This window comes from Spermophilus citellus, assembly GCF_964194105.1.
Source record: "Spermophilus citellus genome assembly, chromosome: 16".
NCBI lineage: Eukaryota > Metazoa > Chordata > Mammalia > Rodentia > Sciuridae > Spermophilus > Spermophilus citellus.
In genome coordinates this window covers 37,446,285-37,468,943 of record NC_138196.1, presented here as the reverse complement: position 1 = coordinate 37,468,943, position 22,659 = coordinate 37,446,285, and the positions used below count along the sequence as shown (strand labels likewise).

Below are 22,659 nucleotides of genomic sequence, written 5' to 3'. Positions count from 1 at the left end.
CTCTTTGGCTTCTCTTCTATGGCTATGAAGCTGTTCTTCTCAGGGTGCCAGACCTTTCCTTCCCATTGAGAACTTTCTTGACCAGAGTCCCCTTGCCTGTGTGTCTGGCTAAATGGCAAGCAACTAATCTCATGAGCTGGACCAATAACCTGATAGTAAATGTTGGTGAATGAGAAGATTATGCTTCCTAGATACTATATTAGCTTGTTGGCCCAAACCCATTGCTTACCTCAAAGAAAAGGAGTGAGGGGGTTGAAAAACTTAGTTTTAGGAGAAGTGAGGTGGGAGGACTGGGTGGACCTTGAGGTTCTTGGTCACAGGACATAGCTTGAGGCTGCCTGCTCCTCCGAGGCCGGGGGAATAAACAACCATGAGAAAAGAAACCATGGGCTGTGTGTTCTCATGAGAATGCAGGCAGCTGCTTTTGAGATGTTCTTGAATCTTCAGTGAGATGTGGGACCTCAGGACCTTGTTGTTTGAAACCCTTCCTCTGCCCTTGGCAGGTCAAGAGTTAAGTTCCTATGACATGACTACTGTATTCATACATTTAGAAATTAGTTAGTGCAATTGGGGCAATCAGAAGAGCTAAACAGAGGAATAATTTACTGAGAACAAATGTCTGGAATTGTATATTTTGCCAATGGAATTTCTCACAGTTGGTGCAAAAAAAAAAAAAAAAGACCTTCGAATTAAATCATTCAGGCTGAATGTGACTTTTTCTTCTTCTTAAAAAATGTTAAAAGAAACACAGCCTGGCTGAGATCTCCTTCCCCTCCCGTCAGACAGATTGCTTCTCAGAAGAATCCTCTAAATTGACATTTTACCTGAAAAAGAGCAAAAGCAGATGAAAGACTCAGGGTGTGAGTGCTTGCCTTGAATATTTTTACCCCACCCCCCATAAAAAGGAGCCCCAAAAGGGTTGTCTGCTAATTTAGGACCAGGTGGCACAAGATCATGTAGAACTAAGTGGCTTCAGAGGCTTAACTGTCTAGGGAGCACATAGGATGTGGAACATCATTGCTCCCACCTTACAAACTAGAAAAAAAGATCTGCATAATATACAGATTATGATTTTTCCTGAGCCCATCTGAGGACTAAGGTAGCAAGGTAACCAAGTAAACCGAATTCCAAAGAATTGGGAATTAATTCCAAATTATTTTGACTTTGGCAGAGCACAGGAGCAAGAGAACACCATAAAAAACCTTGAAAACTCTGAAAGACCACATGTAGACCAATGTGTCTGGAACAGGCTTTTGACCCCAGGCCTTCACTGGATGCTCATGAGAAGTATCAGAGACCAGAGAGAGACTCAGGCATGCAGAGGGTGATGTATGGCTGTGGAGGCCAGGTGGAGGGAGGAACAGACACAAAGCTTTGCACACTTTCCAAGACTCATCTGTCCTGTGCAGCAAAAACAGACCCTCCTGCTTTCAGAACAGGCCCCAAAGTCCAATCTCTTAAGGGAGGAATAAAAACTGACTACCCTGGCTTTTGGGGAGGGATAGGAAAATTCCTGCCAAAGGTCCATTGCTGCTACAAGAGCCATAGAACAAAGGCCCAGTACTCCTGAGGGAGGGCCAGGAACTATTATAGGCCCAGGATCCCTCATTAGTAATGAGCAGAGGTTTGCTTCTGCTCAAGGCTGCACAAGAAATTCCCACCTAAGACCAATGTAGACAAGGTAGGTTTTGTTGCTTCAGAGAAGAGAGGAAGGAATGCTCCCCCTTTTTTTGTTTTTGTTTTTTAAGCCACACCTTTGAGGTCCAGTGCATGGAGCCTACCGAGATTGAAGCTGAACCAGGACAAAAGAAAACTAACCTGCAGCCACCAGATTAGGAAAGAGCATACCTCATACTAAGAAGAACTGTTCAGAGAGGAGTAAGGGCGTGGGAAAAATCCTATTTGAGGCACAGGCATATGGGAAAGCTAAGAGCTGAAGGAAATCAGATACACAGGAAACCCCTCTGGCAAAGCGCAGGGTGTAACAGCAGCCTATTTCTAAAAGAATGTGAAGGTTGTGATATGCCAAAGGTAATAATGATATTCGCCCTTCCCACCCTGTTCTAACAATGTCACAGATGAAGAAATCTGTCCATCTTCAGCTGTGAATCCTATTTACTTTCATCTCTCATACTCCTCTACATATGCTATCTGTCATTCAATTAAAAATTATAAAACACAAGTAAGGGGGGGGATAAAGAAAACAACAAGCCATTGTCAAGAGACAAAGCAATGAACAGAACTAGACTCAGAGATGACCAAGATGCCAGAACTATCAGATGGACTTTCAAGTAACTATGATTAAGATGTTCCAGAATCTAGTAGGGAAAGAGGATCACATTCATGAGGTGATAGAGAATTGTAGCAGAGAGATGGAAATGCTAAGAAAGTCAAAAGGAATCCTATAAAGTAAAGAAACGAACAGAACAAAACCTCTTTCTCAGTGATGAAGAATTTCTTCAACACGTTCATCTGGACTGGACATAGCTGAGGAGAGAATCAAAGAACTTGAAGTTAAGGCAAGAGAAATTGTTCAGATTGAAACCAAAAAAAAAAAAAAAAAAAAAAGGAGAAAGAGTGAGGAAAGAAATACAGAAAAGAGCAGCTAAGAGCTACAGGACAAAGTCCAGGGTCTAACACATATGCAATTGGAGTCCCAGAAGGAGGAGCCTGGGAAGAAGAATCTAGCAAGCTAATGATTTCTCCCAGAGAAACCTGTGTGGGTGAAAAACAGCCACAGTGGTTATTGCCTCCCCCTAGCTTCTAATTTAGCCCAAGCACATACTCTCATATTTCTCCACTTCATTTTTGCTTATCTTCTATGCCCTGTTATTTGAGAAACATGTGATTTATCCTTCTTGTAATCCCCTTCAACAGCCTGCCTGCCATTTGGCATCAGAAATGGCTATGAGGGTTGGATGGAGTATCTGAAAAGATGCAAGGCAAGATTCAGCAGTCTGCCTTTTCCTTTTGGCAATCAACTTACACTTGACTTAACTAAAATAAAACATATGGTTCCTGGTTTTGAAGGGGTGGTAAATTACAGTTCATCTCTGTCCATAGTCATAGCTAAGAACAAATGCTTCACATAATTTGCACTCTTCCCCTTCTCATTTGAGCAATTAAAAAATCTGTTTAAGAAAAAGAAAGCATTAAATGTACTATTTATCAGTGAACATTCTTTTGAATATAGGAAGTGGTCTCTGTGTGGGGTAGCTATGCATTGAATAAGACAGTGATATAGGAAAATCGGTTTGCAGGCATTTAGCAACTCCAGCTTCTAGACGATGATAACTTAAACCTATTGACCAGTCATCTACCTAAGGAGGCCTGTTGCTGGTGAAAACTTGCCACTGTAAGTCTGGTATTTGTGCATCTGTTGAATTCAGATGCACTGGATGAGAACCACTGAGAACAGTTTATAAAATCTTAGCTCATGGGTTTAGATTTTAAAATCAGACATGGCTTCTCATCTTGCTGTTGTTCATGAACTTGCAACCCTAGTGTTTGCAGGCTGGCTCCTGGGCCTTGAAACAGTCTTGGTGAAGCTCTGGCCTCCTTGACAGAGGAACTCTTTATTCCTTTGTGTTACTGCTAATCTTATAATGCCATTTTTTATGATTCTGCATTTATTTTGTATGCATCTGTTTGTCCTGCAAAGCTGAATTCTTCAAGAGAAAAAGGTTGTATTTTATTCATCTATAGCACACTGTCAGGCACAATGGGCTCTCAATAAGTGTTTGTTGAACTGGATTGAGTAAATGTCTCAACGTTAGGTGGAGCAGTGGCTATAAATGAAATTGAGACAAATGATCATTATGGTCCTATTGCACAAGTGGTTTTATTATGCATTAAATTCCTGGGCCTTCTTGCACACCCTCGTTAACTGTGCCAGGTAGTCCATTAATGGACTCATGCCCAACCACCTTCCTGGCTCAGATGAGGACGGTGAATTCAGATTACCACATGGAAGAGACATGGAAGTAACTTAGGGAGACTATGTGGAACACAAAAAAAGTTAAAAATAAAGTAAGAAAGATAAAGAAAAAGTCATAAAGGAGAAACTAGGATCTAGGATAGAGGGTAAGTCAAACTAGGAGAGACCCAAGTAGATGGGTCCTTTTAGGTGGAAGATGGCCGCTGTCTGCCAGGAGAAGGCTTGTGACCCAGGGAGGAAAGAAAAGGGGCTTTCTGTGGATCTGGGCAATGAACAAAATCCTAGAGATGGATTGCAGAGCTCTCAGGCAGGTCCATGGGGATGATTACTGTGACTGAATGTTTGCTCTAAGCTTCTGGATAGCTCAGAAGGGGAAGGTAAGCTATCATCATCTGAGAGAAGGGAGCACACTAGCTCCTGAGGGAGAAAAAAACCAAATCCTTTCTCTCTGGAAAACCCAGACTAGTTCTGTGTATGGCTGTGCCTAGAAAGACTATGTGACTTCAGCTAATCATTTGACTGTCCTGTGCCTCAATTTCTTCAGCTGCATGAAAGGGTAGAATTCATGGATCTCTGATATCCCTTGGGATTCTAATAGTCTCTGCTCAGACAGAATCTAGAATCCCTCTGGATTGAGATTTGGACACTGGCTCCCAAGAGCGGGGAAAGCCATCCCAGAGCATTAGTGGTAGACATGAGGTCTTTTCTCCCTGGCTTGCCAACTCTCCAGTTTTAAGGCATTCGGGACCAACAAATGCCCATCACTGTGACTGTGCCGCCCAAGTAGGCACCAGAACTCCAGCTGTCAGCACCAAGGCTACGCTGGGCGCTTCCCCAGCTAGAGTCGTCTCCTGCAGTATGCAGGCTGCAGCAGCGGCTCCAGCGTCCACAAACCGCACCGCCAATTCCCATGTAATCCCAGGGTGTCTGCTTTCAGTGCTGGAACCTTCTAGGCTTGAGGCTACCGCACAGAGGGAGCTGTGCTCTAATAAGGAGCAACTCCTCTCATGAGCCCTACCCCAGGAAACAGTTGCAAGTGGCAGAGTTGCAGGGAGTGGCTAAATGCGGAGGCTTTGGCCTCCCAGAGAACCCCTCACTTGACCAGATGGCTCTTCTGTGAAATGTATCTTGCAAATTGAGTTGAGAGGATGGGATTAGCATCTGTCCCGTGTTCTTTCATTTCCCCCAGCTTCCTGTTCTAACAAATTGCTGCCTGCCTTCCAGCACTCTCTCCTTTTGTTAGGAAAACTAGCTCTGACCTACCTTTGATCTGATAAACTCATTCACACTGGGGTGTGAGGAATTCACACAGCTTTGGACCCTACCTTGAATAGTGTAGAGAATCTGTGGGAAAAGGAAATCTAGTGGCAACTGAAGGGCATTTCCATTTCCACGAGGCAGTGTTTAATGAAAGGTCCCCCTAATCAGTCCCACACATCTACCTACCTGCCCGTGCACATACACACAGAGACACATCCTGGGGAAACCAGCTGGACTACTGGGCGAAGAGGTGGCACTTACTGGTTGCTCGAGGTGCGGTCAGACCTGATCTAAACAGGACATAGGTAAAGTTCCCTTTGCAGCCTCCTCTCTTGTCTGACACCCAAGGCACCTGTTTTGTTGTTGTCATGGCTTTTGGTTTTGTTTGTTTTTGCAGTACTGGGGATTGAACCCAGGGTGCTTTACCACTGAGCTACATACCCCCAGCCATTTTTTAATTTTTATTTTTAAGTCAAGGCAGGGTCTTACTAAGTTGTCCAGCCCAGACTCAAACTTGCCATCCTCCTATATTGGCCTCATGAATAGATGGGATTACAGGCATGTGCCACCACACCCAGCTAGGCACCTGTTGAATTTGCCCCCTCGAAGGCTCTTGCATGAAGTCAATTTAGTTCTCCTTCCCTTTTCCCATCAGGGCTTTATTCCCAACAGCATTTCCTAGGCTGATAAGCAAAGCCATATGGCTAGTCCATTAATGGACTGAGGCCCAATCACCTCCAAGTAGCAAATTTCTGCTTTAACAGGAATCTCTGGAAATGATGCCCTGTCCCAAGAGGAGTGGAACTTAAAAAATTCAGGTGACACTACAGAAATGTCCAGAGACAGTGAGTCAGAGATCACTCACATCACACTATCAGGAACCAAGCCCCCATTGTGTTGGTGGACGTGTTTTTATTAGCTGAAAGTCTGCAGTGACTCAGGGGTATCCCCAGGAAAGGAAGTTGCTGGAACAAAATTGATCAAAATGGAAGCCGGGAAGGAGTGGGAGGGGAGAGGAGAATTATTGGCAGGGAAGGAGGAGGGCGAGGAGCAAAACAAAAAAAAGCAGGGGATGGAGATTGCTCACCGACTAAATCATTTTCTGTACCCAGCCAAGATCTACTCATCCACTGGAATTGAAATTTCATTCCAATGTGTTGTGGGAATTATCTGTGGCTCTCAGTTGCACTCTTTGATGTCAGCTGTTGCCAGAAAGTTTCAAGACCTTTAAATGAAAGAAGGATCAGAAGATCAGGAAGCAGGAGAGTGAGGAATACATCCTGAGCCAGGCTGCCTTCCCTGGAGCACAGTGGTAGCTCCACAAGACAGGATAGAACTTTCACTGGTTAGCAAGAGGTCTGCTTTTGTGAGCTGACGATTGGGCATGAAAAATGTATTTTGTTTTGTTTTTCCTACAACTAAACTAGCAAGCAGGCTTTTTTTGGTCATATTTGAAATGGCAGATTGTGAAAAGGGCTATTTTAATACCAATTTTTCTATCAAAGAAGTTGTACATCTAGGTGGGTGGCAATACACGTTCTCATATGAGACCTCATTTCAAAGTTGATCACTTAGTAATGCAAGCGAGTCTCTGCAAATGTGGAGGACACACTGTATTATGGTTTGGGTATGAGGTGCCCCCCCCCCAAAAGCTCTGGTGTTGATGGAGGAATATTCAGAGGGAAAATGATTAGATTATGAGAGCTCTAATCAGTCCATCCTAGTTGGAATGGACGAACTGGGTGATTAACTGTAGGCATGCGGGACTTGACTGGAGGAGATGGGTCACGGAGGTGTGCCCTGGCAGGGTTCATCTTCCCTGCCGCTTCATCTCTCTCCCTCACCCCACTCTCTCTATTCCCCAGCTGTCATGAGCTGAGCAGCTATCCTCCGCCATGGGATTCTACCTCATCTTGGACCCAAAGGAATAGAGTCACTTGATGATAGACTGAGATCTCTGAAACTGTGAGCCCAAAATATACTTTTCCTCATGTAAGTTGCTCTTGTCAGGTATTTCAGTTACAGTGATGCAAAGCTGACTGATGCATAGTGGTATTACCTCTTTGTTTTTTCTGGTTGCTGCTATGAAAATTCACCAGAGAACTGATGCTCTATCAACAATTTCCATTAAGCCGGTTGCTTGTGTTAGTCAGCCTTCTGTCTCGGTGACAAAATGCCTGAAAAAAACCAACTTAATAAAAGAAAAGGTTTATTTTAGCTCATGGTTTCTGAGGTTTCAGTCCATGTCACTTGGCCCTATTGCTTTGGGCCTGTGGCAGCACAATACATCATGGTGTGAGCATATGGTAGAGGAGGATTGCTCATCTCTGGGCAGCTGGAAAGTGAAAGACACGCCCCCAGTGACCTAACCTTTTTCCACTAGCCCCACCTCTTATTAAAGTTTCTACCACCTCCCAATAGCACCACAGGCTGGCAACGAAGCCTTTGATACATAGGTATTTGGGGAACACTTCCAAAATATACCAATGCCTAAAGACTATCAGTGATCTTATTTTGAAGCTTCTACCATTGGTTTGGGGGAGAACTTTACAAAACTCAATTTCTGTCTGGGGAGTGGTGGTCTTGTTATCACTCTTTCTTTCTTTGCTCTCCTGCTCCTGATACTCCTACACAAGAGGTACTAAGGGAGTCTGGGGGCATTTCTGCTCTGTGTTCCTCCAGTTCTGCTCTGCTCCTCCTTCATATACCTCATGACTGGGGTGGGGCCTCTTTCCAGGGTACAGAACATACATTCCCACTAACCACACCTTCCTACCTCTCTGCTCTTTTCAGAATGGGTTGAATGGCTTGCATCTGGCCTCTAAAGAAGGTCATGTGAAAATGGTGGTTGAACTTCTGCACAAAGAAATCATTCTAGAAACGACAACCAAGGTATGTCTCATGGGGAGTGGGGGCACTTGTCATCAAAAATTCAAATCTCTTGGTCCCTTAATATGGTCCCAAACTGTCTTAGAAACCAGCCCTTCATGAAACAATCCTAAATGAACTTCTGAATTTGTCTTATCCTGATCACTTTCCAGTTCTCTGAGTTCACCTGAAAACACAGGACCCTGTTTCCAGAAAGATTCAATGAGCCTTTACTTTTTCTTATGGTGCTGGGAATCAGATTGAACCTAGATGCATGCTAAGCATGTGCTCTACCACTGAGCTACACCCTCAGCCCCCCAGATAAGTTTTGTTTCTTATATACAGGCATCTTGTTTATTAAGCAGGATATAGACAGTATTTGAAAAAACAAAACTAAATTTAAAAAAAATCTCCTTTTATTGGCTCAAGTACCATCTGCTCAATTCCCCTTTCTCTTCTCTCCCTACTTTCTCATGTTTTATGCTTGAGTTTTCTCCCCAGCTCATTTCCCATTTGTTATTTATTAGATGGGCTCTCACACACAGCCTCAGTTTCTGCTCTGTGCAGCACACATTTTGCTGCCTCTCAAGCAGAGAACACAGAAGAACAATATGTAGAGAACAGATATAATTTATGGGTATGACGTGAACTACCAAAATATTATGAAAGTAGAATCAGATCTCAAGGTAAAATTCTGTAATTTTCATCATCTTCCCAATGTGAAAGGATCTCTCTGATAAAATAAACTGAGTTGCTCCTTCTGATTATATATGGGTATTTTTTTGGTAACCCCAGGACAAGTGGCAATTGTTTCCACCCTGCTCCTAAGTATGAAGGGATGTAATTATTATTATTTTTATTTATTTGTTTGTTTGTTTGATGCTCTCACATACCTGGCTGCAAGCAGTGTACCATCTGACCAGCTCTGTGTGGGCCGGGGCAGCCGCTCTTCCCTGGCATTTCCCCAAGAGCTGTGAAAACATTATGCTTCAGCACTTTTGCTCTTTCCAAATTCCCCCCTTTGATTGTTATTTTGCAATGAACACTTGGTGTGTCTCTTTTATTTATAGAAATTTTATGAGCCAGCATGGTTTTGGAATGCCATGCAGAGGGAGGAGGAAAAAAAAATGGTAAAACTCAAACCGTGGGCTAAGGAAGACTCGTAACAGATTGAGGAATTGTAATGGATCTCCCAAGCCTGAGAAAGATTTAAAAAAAAAAATAAGCAAGAAGCCAAAACCAATCTAGACTCCTAAGCTATGCTTAGAAATTCAAAAGCATAAAGCAAATGCACTGCTTTCCCACCCTCCCATCTCCACCCCTTAGAGGCCAGGGCTCAGCACCTTAGCTATTAATGAACCGAGAAAGCTTTCATCTCCACAGACAAAAGCCTTTTCCCTCACTGTGCTTCTCTCTCTCCGTCCACTTGAATTCACTCAGCACTGTTTCAACCCTCCTCCCCTCTATGAGCTCTATGCGTCCCTGAAAATGGAGAAATTAGATATTTGTGGATCAAAATAGAACTAAATAATTTTTCCTGCGCCTTCACGGTCATATTCTTTCATGCTGAGGGAGAATGTAGAGGATGGCAACCTCCATCCTCCTGCCTCCCACAGCCCAGGGCCAGAGACCTTCTTGAGTGTGTGTGTGCGTGTGTGCAGATGGGATGGAAGGGGACTTCCCTTTGGTGTGATTCCTTATCAACGCTGCCCTCCGCCCACACGACATGAGCCAAGACCCACAGCCAGGTTCCACAGCTGACTAGCTTCTCTTCCTCAGGGGTAGAGAGAAAGTTCTGCTATGCTCAGATTTCAGGCAGGAAAGAGCAGATGGAAAGAAACATTTGAGTCTGCCTCTTCAGGACAGAGGACCTGAGTCTCAGTCACCTCTGTGTTTCCCCTTCCTGGCCCAGAGCCTGACACATGGGTTCTCAGTAATGAAGGGATACAACATATGTCCTTCTTCAACGGGAGGCAGGGATGCTCCACTTGGAGCTCTGAGTCCTGGTTTCTAGAAAAGTTCCTGGTGCCAGCAGCCCTGTTTCATTTAGTACAGCAAATGAAAAGGACCCAAGTGCCAAAGCCTTTAATATAATCTCCTTGGACTTCTATGAAAAATTATTAATTAGCATCTATACATTCGCTTCTGGCATTTATTCCCTGCTGGATCCTGGAGAAAGAATCCTTCTGCTTATCAAATGGGACTTTGGGAGGCAACAAACAAACAAAAAAATCTCCTGCCCGATGCAAACTTTGATACTTAAATGAAGATCAAGAAATGAAGATCGGAACTTCCAGCTCCCAGGACCCACCTGGGGACACTTGGACAACAGTGGTTGTGTGGCTATGGAGCTGGGTCCTGAGCTGCTCAAGCCCACCTCAGTGAGGAAGCTTTGCCTGCAGGTGACAGGTGGCTGCAGTGCAAGGACTAGGTTTGAAGTCCTGGTTCTCATCAGTTCTTACTTTCAGAAATGGATTAGTACATGATTATGGAGTTTAGTTTAAAAACTATATGCAGTTGTCCCTCAGTATCCAGATTCCAGGACTCCCACAGACACCAAAAAATCTACGGAGGCTCAAGTCTCTGACATGGAATGGTATAGTATTTGCCCATAACCTAAGCACATCCTCGCACAGACTTCACATCACCTCTATAATACCTAATACAATGTAAATGCTAGGTAAGGAGTTGTTATACTGTATTGTGTAGGGAATCATGACAAGAAAAGTCTGTACATATTCGGTACAAATGCATTTTTTTTCCTAATATTTTCAACCTAAGGTTGGTGGAATCTGTGGCTACAGAACTGGGGATACAAAGGGCCAGATGAACTATTAAAAAATAGGTTGTTTATCATTTCTGCTACTTAAGTATCACAGAGACAGATGGGTCTGGCTGTAGTCCTGCTTTCTCCACTTGACTTGACAGACATGCTGACTGGAGCCTGTCCCCCAGAATGTCCCTGAACAGGGGTGCAGAGCATGACATGCACAGGGGATCCCTTGGTGGAGACAGTGGTAGCTTTTGGGCCCAGGACTCCTGGGAGTCAGGAGGAACCTGGCAGAAGGGTTGGCCGGCCAGGGAACTTCAGCATGCTAGACACAGATGGACACAGCTGGTCCTGCACTTCCTCTGTGAACCGTGGTTCAGCATCCAGGATAGCCACAGACCAGAAAACCTGAACGCTAAACTCACATCCTGGCAACCTGCCTCATTTCCTTCTGCTACTAGCTCTTATCTTTTAAGAGGTTTAAGACACTTATGTGCCTCATTTTATCTTAGGGTTTTTTCTCTTTGGCTTTCTCTCCTTTCTTGTTTGGTGAGAACTTTGTCATTATGTTTTACTTAATAATATTTTAAATGTTCTCTTTTCATTTTCCTTTGCCAGATTTTATTCTACGAAGGCACCCCCCATTTATTTTCATATTTTTCTTCTCTTCCCTACATACACTATAGAGTGCATTTTACCCTTTCCTTTTTAAAAAAAAATATTTTCTTATGTTCTTATCCTCTCATCACCTTTGTCCCCTTCAGACCAGCTTTTAGTTTGTGGGTGTCCCTTTAACAACATTGAGGGTATCAAGCCAGGGCATCTGCTGCCTCCCTTTCCCCAGAGCTCCCAAACATAGTGGAAGCACACCACACAGGCCATGCTTGCAGATCTCATGGTGTGTGTGCCAAGGGGCACTGTCAGCCAGTGACAAGGCGCTGTGCCTGTGTGCAGCAAGATTAGCTGTTGAGAAGTTACATTGTGTGTGTGTGTGTGTGTGTGTGTGTGTACTATCAGCATAATTTTTTATTTAAAAAATGCAAGAAGAATTTTCCTCCTGGTGTCTACAATACTATTTTAAGATATATGTCAGGCCAAGCACACACATGTGCATTTTCTACCTCTTTTGACCCAAGAGAAGGCCACTAGACCTCAGCACTCGTGTTTAGCTACCTATGATAGTCATTTATGCAAGTCCAGTGCAAACCCTCCTCTGTCCCTCCCTCCATGCATTTCAGAAAGGAAACACAGCTCTGCACATCGCTGCCCTCGCGGGTCAGGATGAGGTGGTCCGGGAGCTGGTCAACTATGGCGCCAATGTCAATGCTCAGTCACAGGTAATGGCTCTCTCTGGTCCCAGATCACTCCTCTTTTCTGTTACACAGTGGACACATTAGCTATTGCATCAAGACATACACACACACACACACACACACACACACACACATACACACACTGTAGCCGAGCCTAGATTTATTAGCAACTTGTATCCAAGCAGGGATGAGTGCATTCTTTATTATTTTTTTCATGATTAGACTACATGTTCTAAGCATTGCAGGCCCATCTCTATCCAGTAAACCAACTGATTAATAATATTTAGTCATGGTTCATTTAGGGAGAGAAATTGTGTGTGGAGGGGGAAGGGGATGAGGCTTGGGGATTAACAAGGAAAGGAGTAGAAATGGAAGGGGTATACGTGATCCAGTGGGGCAGACTGACAGTGGTGAGGGGCCAAGACCCAAACTTCCTGGAGAGTCGTCCCCACCTGTAGCCTTTGGTAATAATTTATTATGCTGTTTCAAAGAGATAGTGAGTCTTCATAGATGGGGGTATCTCCCTGGAGGATGTGTGAAAATGAGATGAAGAGAGAGCTGTCCTCTCTTTTCGAGAGTTTTCCGCCTGCGTCTGCCTCTCTCCTCATGGCAGGTGAGTTCTAATGGCCTCTTCTTTTGGCTTGCAGAAAGGCTTTACACCCCTGTACATGGCAGCACAAGAAAATCATTTGGAAGTGGTGAAGTTTTTACTGGAAAATGGAGCTAATCAGAATGTAGCCACAGAAGTAAGTACTTTGGGAAAATGCCCTCATCACCAGAGTGCCCTGGGCGTGTGACAAGGGATCTTCCTGGGATGGGTCCTGACTGCATCTGAGATCTCAACTGACATAGAGCGTCACTGAGTGTTCCTGACCTTCACGTCACTTGCACCGATCCCGAGTGTCCTGAGGTTCTTCAAGGGAGTAAGAGACAAAGTCATGGGTCCTGAGCAATGTCCAGACGACGTAGATGAAAGAAATGACGTCAGACTGGAAGATGTCATCCTGCTGATATCCAACGCTGAGGGCTAGTGGGTGGGGCTGGCGTGTGAATGTCTGATTGACGAGTCTGCTTACCCGAGAAAGGCTCTTGTCATGAACCCATGGTACACCCTTGAACAAGTCACTTTAGCTCTGATCCTGAGGCTAGTCATTGGATTAACTGGAGCCGAGGCTGTTCTTGACTCTTGACTCAATGACTTTGCCGTATCCTGCCTCAGCTTTTCATGGGGTCCTGTTCTCCTCAGTATGCAACCAAAGGAATTAATATTAGTAATTCACATCAAATGCTCAGGGCCTGCCTTGGTTTCTAGCATATGGTAGGTATTCAGTAATATTCTGCCATGTTCAAGGCACGATTCTGGCACTGATGGATGGGCCGAGAGGGAGGGTAGGTAAAGAATCAAAAGCAGTAAAATGTCTCGTAGCACACAGTGAGACTAGAAACAAATGATAAAGGAAAATTAAGTAAATGTTTAAAAATGATTACCACAGGCCCTGTGAGGCTGCAGAGCAAGAAAGTGGTACAAGAAAATCTTCAGGGAGGAGATAGGTGGCATTTAAAAGCTAAGCTTGGAGGATAAAGAGAGCTTTGAAAAGCAGCACATCAGAGGAGGGTCATTTCAGGCTGGGACCCATCAGGAACAAAAGCCCTGAGGCAAGAGTATGTGTCCCATCTTGAGGACAGCAAGTGTCCAATAGTCAGTGTTTTACTCAGCTTTTTTGTTGCTGTGACTAAAAGACCTGACAAGAACAATTAGAGGAGAGGAAGTTTGTTTGGGACTCACACTTTCAGAGAGACCTCAGTCCACACATAGCCAGTTTCATTGCTGAGGGCCCAGATGAGGCAGAACACGATGGCAGAAAAGTGTGGAGGAAGAAAGCAGCTCAGGACGTGGCAATCAGGAAGCAGAGAGAGCTGTGTTCACGAGGGACAAAATATAAATCCCAAAGACACACTCCCAGTGACCCACCTCCTCCAGCCACACTCTACCTGCCTATAGTTGCCACCCAGCTAATCCATACCAGTGAATTAAACCATTGATTATGTTTCACCTCTCATAACCTAATTGTTTCACCTCTGAATGTTTTTGCATCGTCTCACACGTAAGCTTTCGAAGGACATCACGTATCCAAACCATAACAGTCGGAGTAAATCCATCTTTCCTCTCCTCTGGCCAGGATGGCTTCACTCCTCTAGCCGTGGCTCTGCAGCAGGGCCATGAGAATGTGGTGGCACACCTCATCAACTATGGGACGAAAGGGAAAGTGCGCCTCCCGGCCCTGCACATCGCAGCCCGCAACGATGACACACGGACAGCTGCGGTGCTTCTGCAGAATGACCCCAACCCAGATGTCCTTTCCAAGGTGAGGGTGGCCAGGAGGAGCACCCGGGGGACACCAGGCCACCACCACGGAGGCCTATGTGATAGAGTCACCACAAACACCCAGCCATTTCCCAAGAATGAGCCAGGCCCTAGACGGACCACCTGTCACACTGGGCACCAGCTCCATGGTGCCATCAGGTTCCCAGTAACAACACGGACAGGAGCCAGTAGACAGCTCCGCCTTAGGTGCCTCCCTACCCTGTGAATACAGAGAAAATTGTTCTTAGCAAAGAGCAGGGAACGTCCAGGTGGGGCGGGATGAGTCCAGAGTGAAGCTGGGTCCAGGAGTGGCATTCTGGGCTTTTCTTCCTCTATTTTCACCCCAGCTGCCCTCTGCTAGAGGGAGGAGGTGTCCCAGTCTTGGGGGGCTGGAGTGTAGAAAGAGGGGTTCCCCAGGGGCCTCATTTGTTAGTCAGTCATCTACACTGTTGGATCCACTGTCTGAACATGTAGACTCTCGGTTTTCTTTCAGTGGGAGTAGGTTTGGGCTGAATTGTTTACATGGCCCCCTCACCCCACTCCACTCTAACCCATGGCCACTGGGTTTTGTCTCCAAAACAGCTGACAAAGGATAGATGTGTCTGAGGTTATAAGACAGGGTGGCAACAATGGACCCACCAAGGGGCCAGAGGTCTGCCTTTGGTCAAGCAAATGAGTCATCAGACTATTTTAGGAAGCTGAAACTATCCCTAGAATTAAGATCAGGGACTCCCATAACACTTGCCATCCATGAATTAAAATCTCCTCCTAAGTAATCATTCCAACGAGTGGCCCTACAGAGTTTGAGACAATCCTAGCCTATGGTTTGTCCATGGGCACAAAGCAGAGACTGGTCACTCAGGTGCCTGGTTTCTTAATACAACATGCTACAGGATGTCCCTCGACCCATTCTGCGATGCGACCATCCATCAAAATCTGCTCCGGGTATTAGGTCCTCTGGATCTACCAACTTTTCCAGGATCCCCAGACTGATTCTTGGCTAGAGATGTCAGGTTTTCTCCCCTCTCTTGTGGAGACACATGACAGGTTTTCTCCCCCTCTGTTGTACCCCAGACGGGATTTACCCCCCTCCACATCGCAGCTCACTACGAGAACCTCAACGTGGCCCAGTTACTCCTCAACAGGGGAGCCAGTGTCAACTTCACGCCACAGGTAACCTGTCCTCTGCATGCTGTCTGGGAGTCTGGGGGTTTCTAGAATCTAGGTGTCCCTGCCTCTTGCCCTGACACCATGGAATTCATCCATGCTGCAGAAATGCCTATGGGTGAAGCAGCAGTGTCTAACAAGACCCCTTACTGACAGGTTCCTAATCAGCCCTCCCTCATTTTCTGCCTGTTTTGTCTTGAGGAACTCTAAACCACATTTGGTCACATTCTTAACATGGGAAACATAGAGGCAGGGGCCAGTTTTCAAATAGCTTGCTTTCTGTCTGTTAGGGTGACTCTGGGGGACATGGCTTGGCCAACAACAGTGTAAATAGGTCCTCTCAGGTTTTAAAACCTTTCTTCAGTGAGAAATGCCCTAACAGTAGGTTTAAAAATGGCCACAGTGCTGTAGCAGTTGCAGGGCTCGGGGGCTGGGAAGTGGGGTGCATACAGCTACATTTAAGAGGATGCCTATTCCTGACTGTCCCCTGCTTCTTCCCCTCCAGAACGGTATCACGCCACTGCACATCGCCTCCCGCAGGGGGAACGTGATCATGGTGCGACTCCTGCTGGACCGGGGAGCCCAGATAGAAACAAGGACCAAGGTGGGTGCCAGCAACCTTCATGGCCAGGTCAGGGGAGGGGGTTCTGCCCTCAAGAGCCTCACCTGGAGTGGTAAGCTCCTGGTGACCCCGTTAGTGACACACCACTCGCCTCCCAGAGCATCTTGCCATGTCTGCCGGGTGCAGTGGGAGAAGATCATAAGCTGGAGTCAAACTGGCCCCAAAGGAAACATCAGCACTTCTGCAGCTGAGAACAATGCTGCAGGCAGTCTGCTCTCCAAATGGCCTCTGATGGGTGCCTTTTGGGCTTTCTGTTTTTCACTCTGTCTTTTAAAGGACGAATTGACACCTCTCCACTGTGCAGCTCGAAATGGGCACGTGCGAATCTCAGAGATCCTGTTGGACCACGGGGCACCCATCCAAGCCAAAACCAAGGTGTGTACCTCCTTCCTGTTGGGGGAATCTTCCAGGCAGGGATCCAGATCAGACAGACCTGGGATCAAATCCCATTTCTTGAAGAGAGAGATGTCAATACAATTGAATGCAATAGTGTGTGTGACATTTATTGCAACACCTGTCACATAGGAAGTTCTAATTATTCTGGATCAAGGACTGAAAACATTTTATCTAAAGGACCAGGTAGTAAATATTTAGGCTTTACAGACCATAGTCTCTGTTGCAATGATTAAACTGCCAATGGAATGAAAAAGTAAACATGGGCAAACTAGTGGCCATGTTCCAACAAAACTTTGTTTACAAAGCTAGGTAAATCTGCAGGCCAGATCTGGCCCACAGACTCTAAATCAATCCCTATCTCTTTGATCCTAGCTCCAGAAGCAATAGAAGCTAAGACTTTTAGAAGTCTTCAGAGCCTAGGGCAAATGGGAGTGAAGTTTTAAAAAGAAAATGAAACTGTCCTTCTCAAGCTCCATTAGAGGCCAGGGCAAAGGCCCATCTCTAGTTTCTAATGTGAGGACTTGAGTCCTCCAGGAGGGAAGTTCTGCCTCTACCTCCTCCAGGCCTTCTGCCTTGTTCCTTGGGGTGAATTTAGAAGATGTGTCAAAGTAGAAAACCAGGCCCCTACTCAACCACTGAAGTGCATTTGTCAGGAGCCAGGAACAGAAGGATCCAGATCCAGTTCTACTTTGTCACTTTATTCACTGAAAACCACATTAATTAAGGACCACTAAGTATGATACACACATTTATTTGGCACTGTGAGGCATTTAAGAAACATTAGAGCTGGGTGCCATGGTGCAGCCTGTCGTTGGTTGAGGCAGGAGGATTGCAAGTTTAAGGCCAACCTGAGCAACTTGTTGAGACCCTCTCAAAATAAAATTTAGAATAAGGCTGGGAATATAGCTCAGTGGTAGAATGCTTGCCTAGCACGTGCAAGGCCCTGAATTCCATCCCAGTGTATGTAAAAAGGGAAGGAGGGAGGAAGAGAAGCATTAGGCAGAGCCACTGATCATAAGATGCTTGTAAGGAGAAGTAACACACACATCTGAAAAGTTAACCATGATTTGACAAATATGAGAATAAGGTCTAAGTGAATGGCACAGATCAGGAAAACTCACAGGAGTCCAGGGTGGTCAGAGAAGGGTTTGTGGAAAAGGTGGGCCTAACTGGTAATGGCTTGGAGTATTTGGGTGGAAAGGAGAATGTAGCTGGAGGCCAGCAGGAGCAGGAAGGCCTGATTGAACCAAGCTCACTCAGGACTCACTTCAAAGCATCACATAGGCCAGAAAAGGGAAGTGATGTTGGTATCATTGTCCTGAATTTCCGTGTTCCATTCCCAGAAAGCCTTGCAATTGTTTGTGTTGTTTTCTTTACCCAGAATGGCTTGTCCCCAATTCACATGGCGGCTCAGGGAGACCACCTCGACTGTGTCCGACTTCTATTGCAATACAATGCAGAGATAGACGACATCACCCTGGACCACCTGACCCCACTCCACGTCGCAGCCCACTGTGGCCATCACAGGGTGGCCAAGGTCCTTTTGGATAAAGGAGCCAAACCAAACTCCAGAGCCCTGGTGAGTGCGCAGCTATTGAAGAAGGTGCTGGAGGGGACAAGGACAGAGGGAGGTAGAACCAGAGCCTGACCTGGGCAGGACCAGAGCAGGTGCCTTGAGAGGATCCTAAGATTCAGGGCCTGTGCAGTGTGGGTGGCTGCTAAAGCCTGGGAGACAAGTGCACTTGGTGTGTGCTCATCCTTCACTCCTGCACTTGGTTAGCACAGCCCCTGTAGCGGGCTGTGGTCCAGGGTGGGTTTGTGTCCAGGAGTCCTGACTCCAGAAGCAGAGATCATGGTGTGCACATGGGTTGAGGAACCACTTCAGCTCCAACCAAACCCAGGCTGAAGAACAATGAAGTCTCAGAGACTGCCGGGCTTTCCCAGCAATGGCAGCAGTGGCCTGAGCTAAGTAATCTTCTTCTGCAGAGGGGCTTAACATGACACTGCTACAGGTGTGAGTTTAGGCCTAAAGCAGATTCCTCCTGTGGCCATGGTTTTTCTCTCTCCTCCCTAGGTCAAGGGTTCCCAGGCTGGTCCAGGAAACTAGTGGGGCTATAACCCATTATCTCCTTCTCCCCCCTTTCCATTCCCAGAGGAGGAGAACTGAGTGGGGCCAGGCATCTTTCAAGGGCAGCAGAGGATGGCTTATTCATTCATTTGAAAATACTTTCATTAAGCATTGACCTCAGCCATGCACTAGGGTACTGGAGGCTTCTCAACCTTGGACTGTTGACATTTGGAGTTGATGTTTGTGGTTCTGTGCATTGTAGGATGATCAGCATCATCCCTGGCCTCGACCCATTAGGTAGCAACAGCTCTCCTCCCCTATTTATGACAATCAAAAGTGTCTCCAGAGCCGGGCGTGGTGGCGCACTGTATTCCCAGTGGCTCAGGAGGCTGAGGCAGGAGGATCGGGAGTTCAAAGCCAGCCTCAGCAAAAGGAAGGCGCTAAGCAACTCAGTGAGACTCTGTCTCTAAATAAAATACAAAAATAGGGCTGAGGATGTTGCTCAGTAGTTGAGTGCCCCTGGGTTCAATCCCCAGTACCAAAAAAAAAAAAAAAAAAAGAAAGTCTCCGGACATGGCCACGTGTAGAGAAAGAGTGAAAAACCCTCTCCTCTTCCCACCCCTTCCCCTAGTTTGAGAACCACTGCCCTAAGGGGATAAAGCACTAAAAGGACAGGCAGACAAAAATGAAAATCCCTGCCCTGTGGAACTTGCTTTCCAGTGTATCAATCACACTTAAAAACAAAAATCCATTTCTCTCTTACTGATCCATGGTTTCAGGGCAGAAGGAACATGATTTGCTTCCCCCAAAGTACTCTTTATCATCAAGGGGACGTTACACAAGGCTCTTTTAGTGCATCCAGAAATACAATGAAATTTTTTAAAGGTTTCTAAACAACATGTTTAGGAACATGTTTGATGTATAAACTGAGGGCCTTGTTATCTCTTTCACGATTCACACTAAGATTAATCAATTCATGTGCTTTTATTCATTGTTCTGTGGGCACCCACTGGTGGGCTGGGGTGGGTGTGCAGTCCTGCATGTGCTCCTTGGCTAGTGTGTAAGCTCCTGATGTCTGTCTCCCTTTGTGTGGGGCTGCAGAATGGCTTTACCCCCTTACACATCGCCTGCAAGAAGAACCACATCCGTGTTATGGAGCTGCTGCTGAAGACAGGAGCCTCCATTGATGCGGTCACCGAGGTAGGAGAGACCCTGCAGATGGGCCCTGGTTCTGCCCTGATCTTCCTCCACTAGCCCTCTCTGGGAGTTGATTGTTCTTTGTGGCTGTGGCTGCAGGGTTGTGTGTGTGTGTGCAAGACTGTTCAAAGGAATGAACCAGGGGTGACTGAGATGAGCGGGCTTGTGTCAAGTCTCAGGGAGTTTTCCAAGATCTGAAGCAATATTTCAAGCTATAAAAGTGGGCAGAACTTTCCCTCCGGTGATTTTGTTCCTCTGGCCATTGTCCTGAAAGTAAACCCACCTCATTTAACTCCCTCTTCTTGGAAAACCATTCATGGAGGACCTAGCTGTAAGAACACTTTAGATGCCACCTGGTTCTCTCTTCTTTGCGGGGAAGACAACCACTCAGCTCTCTCCACTCTTGTCTGTCCTAGTCTGGCCTGACACCTCTCCACGTGGCTTCCTTCATGGGGCACCTTCCCATAGTGAAGAACCTCCTGCAGCGGGGGGCATCACCCAATGTCTCCAACGTGGTAAGACCTTGGCCACAGCAAGATTCCTTGCTCTAGCTGGAGGGCTCTGAGGGGAACTTTGTGTGCACTACTGAAGTCTCTGCTCTGGGCCTGGAAGTGGAATTCTCAGGGTAGCGAAGGCTTCAGATATGGGAGAGCCTTCCTGTCTATTGATGCTCTCTCAATTAAATTTGCCCCACATCTGTGAATCTACAGGATTTTATTTTGGATAATATTTTGGAACTTCTGTGTAGTCTGGAAATCATTTATATTTTTAAATATTCATTAGCTCTGGGGTTTATTTTTAAGAATACCTAGAGTGCACGTGCACCCACATGCACATGTGCGCAAGCGCACACACACACACACACACACACACACACTCATACACCAACAGGCCAAAGAGTCTTTTGCTGGGGCAACTCCACCTCTTGGATAACACCCCATCAAGCTACACCAGACTGGCACTTGGGAGCTCTGTGTGTGTCCTTTTGCAAACCCAGCATGTATTAACAGTTCTATAATTTTGTTATTTTACAGAAAGTAGAAACTCCACTGCACATGGCAGCCAGAGCAGGGCACACAGAAGTGGCCAAATACCTGCTCCAGAATAAAGCCAAAGTCAACGCTAAGGCCAAGGTGAGTTCCAGAGGCGGGAAGGGAAGGATCCTGGGGTGCAGGCAGCTCAAGCACAATAAGGGGAATCCATCCTCATTAGAGGCCAGGCAGCAGTGTTTTTGGCTCAGTGATCACTTGTCATTCCCATTTAGGTCACATGAAAAGCTCTGATTCTGCTTTGCAGGGCTTTTGAGAAGGCCAGAGATATTTTTTGTGTTAAAGCTGTTACTCTAGAATAATGAAAGTCTGAGGAATGTGGCTGGCCAGCAGTGTTTATTGGGCTAGTGGTTAGTCGTGGTTTAAAGAGGAAAGCAGCTTTTTAAACATAGTGCCGTCAGTGAAAATCAGCCAAGAATCACTAGATGTAAAAGTGGAGGATTTCCAGAGCACATGGATGCACACCTGTAATCCCAACAGCTCTGGAGGCTGAGGCAGGAGGATCTCAAGTTCAAGGTCAGCCTGGGCAACTTAGTGAGGCCCTGACTCAAAATAAAAACTAAAAAGGACTGGGGATGTAGCTCAGTGATAGAGCACCCCTGGATTCAATCCCCAGTACCACAAAAATACGTATATCAAATTAACTAATTAAAAAACAAAAGTGGAGAATTTCCCCTTGTTGTGTGCACATTTTTGAAATGTTGGGTGAGTGACAAATAAGGATAGCTGCTGATTCTGCAAGTCGATGGGCAAAGATCATGCTTTTCTACCCATAGATGGTTGAAGATGCCCCTTAGCGTTAGGACCTGAGATTTGTGTCTGGGCCATAACTTGGCATGAGCCCAGTGACAGAGAGACCTTGTCTGTGGAGCCCTACACCATAGCCATAAACAGGAAGTTGGGCAGGGGTGGGACAAGACTACGTCCTTCCCTTTCAGCAACTTAACTCTCCCATGACCCCTGGTGTAGAGAAACTGAAAGTAAAGTTCAAACAGAAAGATGAGCATATCCACTGGGAAAGGTATGGGGAGATGGTAATAACAAGTTTATTGAGTGTTTATTATGTACCCAACACTACATGAGGCCCTTTCTGTACATTATCCGTCAATATTATCATTCTCATTTTACAGATGGGAGGGTTGAGCCTTTGGACAATTAAGTGGAAATAACAACTTACTTGAAGAGTTATAAAGTTAAATAAGATAGAACATATCAGTTTCTATAACTCAAAGGCTTGACTCAAATTCCAGCTCTTTATCCGCTTCGCTGTGTCCCTGAGAAAATCATTTAACCTTTCGGGGCCTTACCTTTCTTGTTTGTAAAATGAAGTGTTGGGTTTGATCATGTTAACATTGCCCAATCTTTGTTTTCCCTTTGGGGTTCAGGATGACCAGACCCCACTTCACTGTGCAGCTCGCATCGGCCACACAAACATGGTGAAGCTCCTCTTAGAAAATAATGCCAACCCCAACCTGGCTACCACTGCCGGGCACACGCCCCTGCACACTGCGGCCCGAGAGGGCCATGTGGATACAGCTCTGGCCCTTCTGGAAAAGGGGGCATCCCAGGCCTGCATGACCAAGGTACAGCCCTTCTTCTCTTGTTCTTAAAAAGTGACAGGCACCTGTAGTCACAAATCCTAGGAAA

The 22,659-nt window shown here is 45.9% G+C and overlaps 1 protein-coding gene across 6 annotated transcripts in view; it reads left to right on the top strand.

The window, feature by feature from the left end:
* The window catches only part of ANK1 (ankyrin 1), a 99,506-nt gene that overhangs the window by 21,511 nt on the left and 55,336 nt on the right, over positions 1 to 22,659 (top strand). For all 6 annotated transcript variants that reach the window (XR_014019097.1, XM_081269046.1, XM_081269048.1 and 3 more), the window contains 12 exons: positions 7,991 to 8,089; positions 12,074 to 12,172; positions 12,796 to 12,894; positions 14,329 to 14,514; positions 15,588 to 15,686; positions 16,186 to 16,284; positions 16,579 to 16,677; positions 18,080 to 18,277; positions 19,868 to 19,966; positions 20,380 to 20,478; positions 20,998 to 21,096; positions 22,398 to 22,595. Coding sequence is in view for 5 of the 6 variants with exons in the window: in XM_081269046.1 (XP_081125172.1) it covers positions 7,991 to 8,089; positions 12,074 to 12,172; positions 12,796 to 12,894; positions 14,329 to 14,514; positions 15,588 to 15,686; positions 16,186 to 16,284; positions 16,579 to 16,677; positions 18,080 to 18,277; positions 19,868 to 19,966; positions 20,380 to 20,478; positions 20,998 to 21,096; positions 22,398 to 22,595 (1,473 nt within the window). In the remaining variant the exon portion in view is untranslated. The remainder of the gene's footprint in view (positions 1 to 7,990; positions 8,090 to 12,073; positions 12,173 to 12,795; positions 12,895 to 14,328; positions 14,515 to 15,587; positions 15,687 to 16,185; positions 16,285 to 16,578; positions 16,678 to 18,079; positions 18,278 to 19,867; positions 19,967 to 20,379; positions 20,479 to 20,997; positions 21,097 to 22,397; positions 22,596 to 22,659) is intronic.